This window comes from Glandiceps talaboti, chromosome 17, assembly GCF_964340395.1.
Source record: "Glandiceps talaboti chromosome 17, keGlaTala1.1, whole genome shotgun sequence".
Taxonomy (NCBI): domain Eukaryota; kingdom Metazoa; phylum Hemichordata; class Enteropneusta; family Spengelidae; genus Glandiceps; species Glandiceps talaboti.
In genome coordinates this window covers 9,580,726-9,594,846 of record NC_135565.1, presented here as the reverse complement: position 1 = coordinate 9,594,846, position 14,121 = coordinate 9,580,726, and the positions used below count along the sequence as shown (strand labels likewise).

At 36.4% G+C, this 14,121-nt stretch overlaps 1 protein-coding gene across 1 annotated transcript; it reads left to right on the top strand.

Moving 5' to 3' along the window:
- The first annotated feature begins 1,354 nt into the window (after nt 1–1,354).
- LOC144448479 (KRR1 small subunit processome component homolog) lies at nt 1,355–9,921 on the top strand. The gene is made up of 9 exons (XM_078138743.1): nt 1,355–1,376; nt 2,890–3,068; nt 4,163–4,297; nt 4,454–4,579; nt 5,701–5,841; nt 6,363–6,533; nt 7,148–7,225; nt 7,660–7,818; nt 9,581–9,921. The coding sequence occupies exons 1-9, from the start codon at nt 1,361–1,363 to the stop codon at nt 9,605–9,607; spliced, it is 1,032 nt and encodes a 343-aa protein (XP_077994869.1). The 5' UTR covers nt 1,355–1,360; the 3' UTR covers nt 9,608–9,921.
- Nucleotides 9,922–14,121: the final 4,200 nt, after the last annotated feature.

The window sequence follows — 14,121 nt, the reverse complement described above, 5'->3', positions numbered from 1 at the left end:
GATTTTAAATTTTTGGTATCCCCATTTTGGCTTTATGCGTTGAGATTTTCAAATCGTATTATCAACGTTTTGCGATTCTAGTTATTTGTGAGGATACGAGAGATTGAACGGAATATACCGTAGACCGTTGTTTATGGGCACTGAAGTTGAGTAGTACTGTTAATTTAATGTAGTGTACAATACAGAATGTGGGACCGGGGAGGGGGTGTTACCGCTGTTTAATATACATATATATATATATATATATATATATATATATATATATATATATATATATATATATATATATATATATATATATATATATATATATATATATATATATATATATATATAATATATATATATATATATATATATATATATATATATATATATATATATAACTATTACGCTCTGCCACTGCGGTATAGAGCACTGTCTTAGCAGATTGATACTCACCGAGTTATATATATATATATATATATATATATATAAATATGTATATCACCAGACGATACTGTCATGTATACATACTGAGCACTGTTTGCTCCAGTATAGACATGTAATTGTATATGCCGAGTATATATATATATATATATATATATATATATATATATATATATATATATATATATATATATATATATATATAAATAAACATATGAATATAAGTGTCTCACTGGAGAGAACAGTGTTCTAAATCTCTCTCTCTCTCTCTATAAGCTTATATATATATGCAGAGGTGGGGGGGGGGGGGGCTACGAACATTCGTGGGTTAATTTCGGGTGGGAGAGGCATGAAATTGTTTTAGATGGCGGAGGGGGGGGGTGAACATTTTTTGCCAAAATATTTTGTTCTCAACCCCCCCCCCCCCGTAAATTCTGCTTGCTCCTTTGGTGCCTATCACCTCACACCACACTTGGTAGTCTGAGCTATCACATATTAATTGGTTGAAGGACATGTGTAAGTTAAACACATCAACTTGACTGTTCTCCATGACAAACATCTGGGAGTCCGAGTAAAACAGTGTGTGAACTGACGTGTTCAATTTTGGAGTTTGAATCCTGGAGTGTGATCAAGTGTCCACATTGGTCCCGCCCCCGACCTTTTATCGTACACGTTCCATCGTCGCAAACCACGGCCTGTTTTACGGCAGCGTTCTTAACTAGCCTCCCACATATTTCGAAATGTAGTGGTAGAAATAATAACTCTGGTTTGCCAGAATGATGGAGGCCCTTATACCTCCATGGTACTTGAGAGTAAAGGATAGAGCATGGATAGAGCCCCGGCGGGGATAGAGCAAAGCCATGGTGTGAGTGTGAAATAAGTTCATCGTTGGCGGCGCTGTTGCTGTTGAAGAGGTCAACAGAAAAGAAACATGGCGACTTCCACAGGTAAGGCCACGCTCGATCGCTCAGTTCTTGGTGTTTAAACGCCAGAATGTTCAGAATCTATAGTTTTAATCTAATTTTCGATATAAGCACATTGACAGTAAGATCATAATGATGGGGTAAATATAATTGGCGATATGCTGTGTTCATATCCACCATTTTCACGATGAAATTCACTGCGTACGTACCACAGGCATTTGTTTCCCGAGTTATGTCTCAGAATATTTCTATCAGATTACAATAAAATGTCGATAATATCGTTAACATTGACGTACATAACCAACTATATACGAAAGGGGTAAAATTACACTAGTTTCTGTGATCGCGCAGGTTCACTCACTGCGAAAGAAGTGTCTTCCAGACTACGTACTGATTACGGGCATGGAATTACTTCCATGGAACGACGCGATTGTATGGTACACATGGACTAATTTGAAAATCATTGGAATTAACAATAACACTATCCGGGCTGCTGACGCTTTTCTCGGGCTCGAATAAAGCATATATTAGTTTTATGTTATTGAATTTAAGAAAATGAAAACTGCCAAACTGTATGTCGATAAAGTCATCAGCAACAATGAAAGATTTTTAAGAAATATTAACAAGAACCTGCTTCCACATACTACAACAGTGATGGCCACGGCCACGTCATTTAGATTTCAAATACTTTATGTGCACATCTAATTCACAACCCTCACATCACATACTAGTATTTAGGGCCATGGAACCATAGTGTGAGGTGTAAGTCAACTATCAACATCACCTTATACATGTATAATCAATGCATCCAGTGCTAAGCTTTGTTATAGGGATAGCGTTTTTGCTACAAATTTGGAATGTTGGTTTAAAAATAAACGTGGAAATCGCATAAACCTGCATAGATTTCCTACAGCATTAATTTGATGGGGAAGCATAGTAAAATGACTGGAACTCAGATAGATAGATAGATAGATAGATAGATATATATAGATATAGATAGATAGATAGATAGATAGATAGATAGATAGATAGATAGATAGATAGATAGGCCGAAAAGAAAATTATGTGATTCCGATTACACTCAATAGATGGGATAGGTAGACTTTTGATCCACCCCACCTCACCCCACCCCACCCATGTGTGAGTGTCTAGTTCAGGCAGTTATGTTTTCCATTGTTTTCCATATGGTCTCTGTGTTATCGGTTTCTTCCCATCAGATTTACAGCCATTACAGATGGGAAAAAACAGTTTTATATTGTCTGTTTAAGTTGATGTCAGTTTCCGTATCCACTGTTTCTCGCGATTCTTCACAGTTTTCGAAATTTTATTTATTTATTTTCTCAAATATGGGGGAAAAAAGTTTAGGGTTGGCAGTGTAAAAGTAAGTGGTGTCAGGTAACTGAAACCAAACAATTTTTTTTACACCTCACCTGGTTAACTCATTTAACAAAAAACACTGAAGAAAGTTTAAAACTACATGTCTGGAAACTGTGACTCAGGGTGATATAAATCTATAATGTATCTTTATCATTGTTAGGTAAAAATGATTCAGATCTTCTGACTGTGCCTGAAGGGTGGAAGGAGCCAGCATTCACCAAAGATGATAATCCACGAGGGATGATTGAAGAGAGTTCATTTGCTACGTTATTTCCAAAATACAGAGAGAAGTACTTGAGAGAATGCTGGCCTTTTGTTCAACAGACACTAAACGATCATGTAAGTATAGAGTAATAGACACATCATACAAGATATTCAATATGATTAAAATCCAATGTGGTGAACTTGGCGCATTTTCATTATTTAGCACTTAAGTTTGTTGTTATGTGTTTTATTTTGTTCAACTTCTGTGAGCACCCGTTACCTACATCTGACACAATACCGTAGGTGTTCTCAAGCCAAAGGAGAGTGCTGACTGAATTCTCTCAACGAATGAGAATGCATAATGCGCCGAAACATACAGATAGTTACAGTACTTCAAAGCACTCTGTTTGAAAAGAGTTATCAGTATTGGTGATGGTTTTTCTTTCAATTTCGAACGCTGAGTGTTATATTGTAAGATGGATTCTGGTTGGCTACTCGCAAGTACGAGATTGGGTCTGAGAACACCTATGGTAGTGTGTTAGATGTTAGGTATCGAGTGCTCACACGACAACAACAAAAACACGACAGTAAGCGTAAGAGCTTAATAAAGAAATCGTGCCCAGTTCACTACATCGGATTTTAATCAGATTATCTAGATACCATGCCACGCTAATAGAAATGGTTTTCTTTCAGTTTCAGTGGAATGTTTCAACAAGTGATGCAATTACTGGTGGCCATATTGGATCTGTCACTGCTGTTGACAAATATAAACCTAATTATGTGTACTTGCTGTCATCAGATATTCTAAAACAATTTCATTTCTGTTCAAAAGGAATAAAATATTGAAATATCACTGTGTTTATTATAAAGCGACCTTCTAAATAAACAACAAAGTCAACGTTGATGGATTAAGAAGTCCCTTGTACATATAACATATACACTTTGAAGTAATCCATTGTACCATATCAATCAATCAATCGATGCAATTTATATAGCGCCAATTCCACTATGACAAGAGTTCAAAGGCGCTGTACAGTCAAAATGTTTTAGAAAACAGGTAAGTCTTTAAGTGTTTTTTAAATGTGCTAACATAGACCCTGCATGAAAGTAGGGTCTATGATTGTACTTGTACATGCCACTATTTTACAAGAATTTAGTCCAAGTTGTCACAACCAACCAATTACTATTAGTCTCGATTACCCAGCCACTTTTAATTTTTGTCTTGCCAGGGTATCAAAGCAACTCTAGATGCCGTTGAGGGCAGTATGACGGTCAGCACAACAAGGAAGACCTTTGACCCGTTCGTCATCATCAAAGCTAGGGATATGATAAAACTATTGGCTAGAAGTGTACCAGCTGATCAGGTCAGTCAGGAATCCACTTTTTATCATTGTTATTTGTAGCCATGTGATTTAACGAGACTCTTCCGATCTTTGCTACATTTCTTGTATGATCAAGAAATGACATATTCCCCAAAATTTTTTTTTATATTTCTTTTTTGTCGTTTTTTTTTGTCTCAGGCAGTACGGGTTCTAGAAGATGGAGTAGCGGCTGAAGTTATAAAAACTGCATCATTAGTTCGTAATAAAGAAAGATTTGTTAAAAGAAGACAAAGACTTATTGGGCCAAATGGCTCAACACTGAAGGTGCAGTATATAGTATATTATAATGTGTATATACAGAAGTATATGTTTACTTTCCAAGTATGCAAGCCTCCCATTGCATGATATCAGACACACTGTGATTATTGAGTTCAAATGAACACTGATTGTGATATCAGACACACTGTGATTTGCTGAATTCAATGAATACACATTGTGTATATTTCATGATATCATATGATGAAATATTTCGATTGACACATTTTCACTACACGCTAAAGATAAGCCAAGTGTGTATATGTTACACCCAATCTGTGAATTTGCCGAATTCATGAAATGGGTAGGTAACTTTACCCAGTTCATGAAATAGTTAATCGTGTTGCCCAGGTTATGAAGTGGGTATGGTAAGATATGCCCAGTACATGAAATGAACATATTTTATAGGACACAACACAAAAAATAAATATCAATCAAACAACTTTATTATCATGTATTTCCAAATTCATCATTTAACAATTCTTATTTTATCATAATTCAGAGTAGCTTGTGTTTTTAATAGAGTTCGATAATCAACACCCCAGTTCAAAATTCTTGCCCCAAAAATTTAATTTTGCCCTTTTAGATCGTAATCTATACTCTCAATTGCATAAGGTTGACCATTCCATGAACTGGGCAAAGTTACATTGCACATTTCATGAATTGGGCAGTTTCACGGATTGGGTGTAACATATATACAGAATAATATTTGTACTATCCAAGTATGCAAGCCTCCCATTGCATGATATCAGACACACTGTGATTATTGAGTTCAAATGAACACTTCATTGTGTTCATTTCATACACACTGTGATTACTGAGTTCTAATGAACACTGATTGTGATATCAGACACACTGTGATTTGCTGAATTCAATGAATACACATTGTGTACATTTCATGATATCATACACACTGTGATTCCTGAAATATTTTGATTGACACATTTTCACTACCTGCTAAAGATAAGCCAAAGCCCCCCAAGTGCATATTTCCAAATTGGCTAAACTTACTAAAGCTATCGTCTTGGTTCTCATCACCATATCAAGTTCATAGTTACAGATGACCTCTAGGTGGCAGTATCATCAACTGATATCACATATTTTACTTGCTTTCTCTTTGTTGATTCCAGGCTATAGAACTATTAACTAATTGTTATGTAATGGTACAAGGAAACACAGTGGCAGCATTGGGTCCATACGCTGGCCTTAAACATGTCAGAAAAATTGTAACAGACACTATGAAAAATATTCACCCTATTTATAATATAAAGGTAAGTAGCAATCTGATTATAATCTGATGTAGTGAACTTGCCATGATTTCTTTATTTACCTCCTACTTTCATTGTCATGTGTTGTTTTTTGTTTGTTCTGTAAGCATCTTGTTCATGTACCTACAAGTGACACAATATTATAGGAGTACACATACAAATCTCATACTAATGTGTAGCCAACCAGAATTCGTCTCCGACTGTTTGAGTCATTACTCCAGGAGGTTCCCCCCCCCCCCCATCCCCAAATCGCACTCGTCTTGTGAGTAAGACATGGTTGATAGATACAGCCTACTCCTCGACCCTGTAGAACACTCACTCAGGGTTTGGGTTAGTCACAGAAAAATCCTGTTTCCAGTTGGATTTGAACCCATGACCCCACACTCATGCAAATACCACAAGTACATGCACTTGCACTCATGCAAATACCACAAGTACACACACTTGCACTCATGCAAATACCACAAGTACACACACTTGCACTCATGTGTTATGGTATTCTGTCATATTATGTTTCATTTCAGACACTAATGATTAAAAGAGAATTAGCCAAAGACCCTAATTTAAGGAATGAATCATGGGAAAGATTTCTACCCAAATTTCACCACAAAAACTTGAGTAAAAGGAAACAACCACGGAAGAAGAGAGTCAAGAAGGAATACACGCCATTCCCACCACCACAGCCAGAGAGTAAAGTAAGGAGTTTTACTATATTATATTACACACTTAAAGTGAAGTCGAATAAGTTTAGACAGAATATACTGGTGGCTGAGAACGAAGGAGACATAACTCCAGTGTGACAGGATAGGGGTTTCCGTCTGTATTGTTCTTTGACTTCAAATATGGGATTCAGTTTATGGTCATATTACAGCAAGACAACAAGTACCTATGTCATTAGTTCTATTTTACTTGATGTATGAGTTAAAATGTTCAAAATTACCACTATTAGCTTCAACATTATGTGAATTAAGTTTGCGCAAGTACAATATATTATTCTCCAACATTTTTCTTCACTCAGTTGGAATATGGGACTGCAACTAAGACACTTTTTGTCATCAAGTAATCAATGACAGTCAGTCAGTAAATCTACCTGAGTTCCTCAGGCATATCATCCAGATTTTCTTTCAGTGTTTTTGTAGAGGGTAGTCACCATTTTACCAGGATTCTCTATACACTAATATTATGGTACGAAGCATTATAATCTATGCTAGTTTTACCAGATTTTTCCTGCTGTTTCCTGGGTTCCCAAACTTTAATGAAAACACTGCAGATAAAATGTTTTAAAATATCATTGTTATTCTCTCTTCAGATCGATAAACAAATTGCTACAGGTGAATACTTTCTTGAGGAAAAGCAAAGGAAAGCCAAAATCAGAGATGAAAGAAAGGTAAGTATTATACAGCATTGTTTTAAATAGATGTTACAGTTAATGTATTTTGGAAATTATAATTGTATTCTGTTGCAATGATCCAACATCTTTGATACCAGCCGCATTAACGAAAAACCTGAGATCAGTCACCTCTATCAAATTTGTGCAAGTAATAAACCACGGTGGGTGGACACAACTGCAAAATGTAGACCTGCAAATATTCTTTATACTACAGTGAACTTGGAGTTCAAACTTGTTTGATTAATGAAACTGAATACGATTATTATTTCCACTCTACCTATATATACTCCCTAGGAAGTTGATGAAATAGAAGAGGTTGTTGCACTATAGGTCTGTGCAATGGTATTAATGAATTTGGAACTATATCGAGGTGCTGTGCAAGGTAAACATATGCATCAGTATTGATATTGTGTTTTACACTCTGTTTTCAGCAAAGGCATGCAGAAGCTGAAAAGAAAAGGAAAGAAAAGCGAAATGAATCCTTCATTCCACCAAAGGAACCGACTCCAAAGACAGCAAAACCAGAAAAATCAAAGAAGAAGGCAGAGATTGATGTGACTGCACTCAAAGCAAAGATAAAAAAATCACAGGTATAGAATGTTGAGGATTTTTGTCAAGCCTAACGTTAGAAGCAAAAAATAGTGATGCAGATTTTAATCTATGCCTTACTCTAAGAAAGCCCACAAAAGTAATTTCAAGCACCCCTGTATTTCAAGTAACCCTGTATTTCAAGTAACCCTGTATTTCAAGCAATCCCTGTATTTCAAGCAACCCTGTATTTCAAGCAACCCTGTATTTCAAGCAACCCTGTATTTCAAGCAACCCTGTATTTCAAGCAACCCTGTATTTCAAGCAACCCTGTATTTCAAGCACCCCTGTATTTCAAGCAACCCTGTATTTCAAGCACCCCTGTATTTCAAGCAACCCTGCATTTCAAGCACCCCTGTATTTCAAGCAACCCTGTATTTCAAGCAACCCCACTCCATTAAAATAAAGCTGTTACATTTGGCAAATGTGGCTCAGAAAAGACCTGTTGGACACTGTAGAGAGGCATTATGGGAAGTAAACAAAGTAAGGAACGTCACAATGCCATAGAATGCTTAGAGCAGCTGTTAGAACAAACACAGGCTCGTACCATTGTTTATTACCCATAATTCTTCACCCGAAGTGTCTTGCAAACCACTTGTAAAACCACATTTAACAATTTGGAGAACTCAATTTTAGCAACATCATGCACTGTTCAGTTGGCAGAAATTACTTGCTGGGCATCGTAAGCATAAAGCACAGCTAAGATGGAATGTGCCTCATCTGTACCCCCCTTCCCCGTTAGATGGTCCAGTGTATACCTGAGGCCCCACTTTTGATTAAAGTCTGTACAAAACATAAAGATACAATACACACACAGACTGTGATACATGTATTTAGAACCACGTCATTGTCAATAAGTGTGACATAGATTTGTGCACATAGTGGCATGGAAACTGAGTGTGATTATTATAAAAATTATTTTGTTACCTTAAAAAGTTATAATAATGTCATTTTCTATGAAGTATGAATTTGTGATGAGAACTCTACTGGTGTCCTAGACATGATTCTTCATGTTGCAGTAGTTGTTATAACATATGCAGACCTCAAGCTCCTACACAGCGCTACTGTAAAAAAAAGTCAACCTCCACAACTTCCTGTCCAACTTTCCAAGGCAGCACTACATTCAGTTGGAGCCATACATATACTGGATATTGTCAAAAAAAACCATATCATTCAAATACTAAAAATAGACATTGTATTTATGGGCAGATTAGTTCATAAACAATACATGAAATACTATTTCTGTTCTGCCGAAATTTCTATATCAATAGAACAATTTTTGGGAACATATGTAAAGGAACTCTGGTCGCTGGTTGGCATACCAACTACTAACTTTGTATATGTATATATACATATACTTTGCACTAGCATTTGTTGGAATTATTCATAATCATAATTTAACCGAATATATTCCAGAATTGAGTCAGTTTATTTTATCAATAAATTAATTATTTATCAGTATCAACACCTCGAACATTGTGTCGGATTATCCACTTCAAAAAGGTGGCAAACATGTAATATAAACATTGTTAAAAGGCAAACATGGCACCACTGAAGGTAGCAATAAATTATGGGATATCGATGCATAGCAGCTAGATGCAGACCTCATTATGAAACTAAGATAACCATCAAAGACATTAAATCAAGGACAGCTATGTTTTGTTTTGTTTTGTTTTGTTTTGTTTTATGCCTTTACCTTTTGAATTTCAGTCATATGCAAAATTCTTTTAAATTAACACTTCCTCTTTTTTTATTCTCTTACAGAAAAAGAAAAAAGGAGTTAAACCATAGCAGTCCCCTGCCGTTTGCAATAAAAATGATTCAAGCCAAAAGACTTTAAGAAACACACAGACAAAAAAACTCTTGCGAGAATGAATGTGTATGGACTCTGGGGTCATACTTAGTAATGCAACTACTATTGGGTATTGGGGCCTGTACAACATCAGTAGGAGTCATTGTATTTATTGATACTATCGAAAAAAGGCTTCAGTTATTGCACCACTTGTTATCAATGTTATTGTAAATGTACCAATATTTTTCACAGGAGGTCCATATAAATGAAGGTTAAAGTATGCATTGTATAAAGTCCAAATTAATATTATCATTTGTTTGCCTATTGTCTACTGACACATACACAATTCAGTACATGATGAAATAAAATATTTTCTTCAGAATATCAAAAAGTGTGGCGAGTTTATTCTGATAGTGTAATTTCCAATCCAATGTCAGTAAAGTGGCATTGTTGCCTACTCCAAAAATGACATGTTATGATTAGGGTGGCTGTACTGGAGGAGGTCTGCTAGTTTCATGTTTAACCATAGAATCCAAACGAAACTTAGCGGGTGTATAGAATACATAGCAATGAATTCAAATCTGAAAGAAAATGGGGGGGGGGGGGGCACCATATTCCCTTAGAAACTAAACATCGGCAAAATCACCAATATCAAAATTTTCATACATTCCATGTTATTGTCCCATGATAATAGATTTTAATAATATCGTTGAAAAATAATATCACTTTTGAGTAATTTTGAGGGTCTAGAAATATTATTTTTTTTCAAAATTCTGTATCTAAAGATATTGGACTGATCCTATATATCTTAAATCTGGCAAATAATATCACGTCACTGATTCTATGATAACGACATCTCAAACATGTATCTGAGCAAAAATTATCGTTTATAGTGGAATTCGGGAACTGTATTAAAATAAATAGTTCAAAGTTTCCTTCTGACTTTAATTCTTATCTGAATGTTGAAGCACAGTTATGAAATGAAAGTATCACCAACATATTCACATCCACCTGACTTTAAAAAAAAATGTTATAACATTTTCAACCGACTGACCAACATACCCATCATTGTTTTAGGCTTTATGTTGAGAAACATAGAGTTAATTATGGGTGGCCTTATAATTTACATCATGGCCTGTGACTGTGTGGCTAATTTTGCCATGTGAATAAACAACATTACTAATTTAGATTAAAGTGGCCATATGGATGAGGATTGGGTATTTATTTTGGATTGTAAATTTATAAAACTATTTTATCATGACTTCCTAGTTGTAAATGTAAAACAACATATGCCAAGTCCTTGAGTGTAAATCAATTAATTGGAAAAGAAGTAATAAATGTACAAAATGTCTCTCTCTCTCTCTCTCTCTCTCTCTCTCTCTCTCTCTCTCTCTCTCTCTCTCTCTCTCTCTCTCTCTCTCTCTCTCTCTCTCTCTCTCTCTCTCTCTCTCTCTCTCTCTCTCTCTCCACCCTCCCTCTCAAGAAGTACAGTCCACCATCTGGTGTATTAATCTGATGTAATACCATTAGTATGAGTCTAAGACTAAATTTATTTCATCTTGTTGGTATTTCCAACCAGGATGGCTACCGAATGTATAACACAATCGGGTTCGCGTTCTGGTCCGGGTAGTAGTTTGACTGGACTGACAGATCAGCCTTTATTTCCAAAATTAGGGCAGGCCGATAAGCCCGGATCGATGACATCATAATACAGTCTAGGTGTTTGACATGATGTGTCTACAAGAAAGACAACCACAGAGTCACAGAGTACTCTTAAAGATGTTGCTTCCTTTATGACTCTGAGTTTAAGACTAATTTACACACCAAGGACAAAGTGTTTCAAATCCTCTATTAAATTAGTATAACCGAAATCATAAACCCTGAAATAAAACGTCGTCTGGCTCTACAAAAATCTCATTAACAAAGCTACATTCTATCGGCTGGCTAGACAAAAATCTTACCAACAGCGTTTCGTCAATTGTCTGGCGCGTCAAACATCTTTACCGATATTGTTATACTTTCTTTGTGTGAGCTACCATTATCTTAAGGAGATCAACGCCAAATTCATATGTCCCAGCCTGGTAAACCATAGACAGTGGAGGGTCTCCCCTCCACTGTCTATGGGTAAACCTAAGGTCTGGCGCGTTCTTTGATATTTTTGAGACAGTCAATTGACTAAAATGTATCAATTGTAGTTCAGTTCTTGTTGTGCTAGACGATAACATGTGGAAATATTAATTAGATTTTTGTTGAGCCAGACAAGAACATTTACAACATCAAAGAGATATTTTGTCTGGCCAGACAAAAACTGTGGCAATGTTAATGAGATTTTTGGCGACGTTTTGTTTCAGGGTTTGTGATTTCCATTGTAATGTCAAGGAACCTAAAAACTGTCAGAAACAAATAAATGAATGAATGAAGATAAACAAATAGAAATTTGCAGAACTTGACGTACCATGACAAAACACGTGTATGCGGGTCTGTATACAGTGTACTGTGTTTCTAACTTTCAATATATACTCAACGCCCTTAAATCGACTGAATATATTTGTATACAAATGTAGTATTCTATATGATAGGGTTTAATAGTACCATAAGTTAAGGTCCTAATTACAAACATGCTATTTTGAGAATAGGGCCAAATATTTATTTTCGGCACAAGGCCGTTAATATGATCCTATTAAAGTCACTTTTTTTCTGTATTAACTGTCTTCACACAGCTAAAATAGTGAATGAAATCGACCCGGGGAAATCGTAGAAGAAACAATAAACTGTCGGGGCTACCGACATTCTTGGGTTCATTTCGGAGGAGGGGGGGGGGGTGTGACATTTTTTGAGAGCGTAAAGGGGGCTGTGAACATTAGTTTGTCAAGTTTTAAAGACTCACTTATTGTGTTGAAGTGACGACTATATTTTATGCCAATCTACACACTCCTCTACAACATATTATCTTTAATTAGTAAATCGTGTAATAGACGGGGCAAGGTGCCGCCTAGAGGTCAACGTGAGTAATCAAGATGACGCCATCTAGAGGTCAATGAGAGTAATCAAACTGGGCGATTATTTTCAATTCTTTCTTTCTTTCTTTCTTTCAGCGCGACAAATCCATGATACAATTCATGATATTGTTTAATTGATATTGGGAATAGTGGATATACAAATGTTGCTTGGCTATTTTTAATTATTGTAACTTGCAGGTCATTGATTGAATAATTTACAGCGCTTTGAAACCGTCGATAGATTTTGCACTTTCTACATATATATAGTTCAGAAGGCGGTGTCATCGGTCATATCCTGGAGTGGTTCCGGAGGGATCACTTGATGGAATAGCTGATAATAGGTCAACTAGCGATCACCCTTAGGCTGTGGGAAGTAGGTGCACCTTCACCTCTACCCGCCCCCTGTCCCCTGACCCCCTGGATAAGACCTGCTACCGCGGTCGTCCTTAGCGCTATGGGAAGTAGCTGCGCCTGTACCCCTCCCCAGCACCTATGAAGGTTAGACCTGCTACTGACTTATTTCGGCACAACACTGATGCGACAGCCTGGATATCTGGTCCGACTCCACCGAGAGGCCTTAAGGTGGACTCGGACCATCATAAAGAAATAAATGTTAGAAATGACAAATTTTGCTATATACAACATATTCTCCTAACATGGCACATATTCATAGTATAGTCCTGTGTCCGTACATTGCATTGACCCCTTGGTGCAAGAATTATTTAAATTGGCAGAAAGGCATTTTAGGACGTGTCGGGCAAACTTTATTTTGACGGACAGGAAAAGGGTAAACTAAATACATTTTTTTAATAACTCAGCTGGCCAGCCATGAGTGTTCATATCAGTGCAACTAATGTAAGCACCTTTGACAACAAAAACTATGTTCGTGTCGTCTACATACCATTGAATACAACGACTGTATATAAAGGTGGGCTCAAGTCATGTTTCCAGTGGTGGTATGTAGAACAAGCAGTGAATCAACTACGAGTAGATTAATCAGAATCGAAAGAAGCTGATCACGACGTCTCTAGGTGGCGCAAGCCAAAACTTTCTAGCTAATTTGTATCAGTTATTTACATAATCAAAAGAGATTCATCAAATTGGTTCACAATAAATGAAGGCTATTTTATCACAAGCAGGAAATATTACCATGTCCAAATAGTATGTCTCGACTTCATTGACTTCTTCAGTGGACTGAATATTTTCATCTGATGTTGGTGGGGATACCTGGTCCTGACGAGAACTTCTATACTCTGTCACCGGAAGTCACTTCCGTGGAAGTTTTTTGAGCAAATTCAGTTATAAATTAATCAGGTATTTTGAGACATAGATAATCATCAAATTCTTGATTACATTATGTGCATGTTACATATATTTTTAACAGCACCGTAGAGTTTGGAGTCTAAAAAGGTCACATGGAACGAGACGACAAAAAACTCGTTGAGACCGACTAAAGTCTCCTGTAGAAACAAAGGCAACAGCCTGTAGTCTTGCTGCTGCTGGACGTTCGGGCT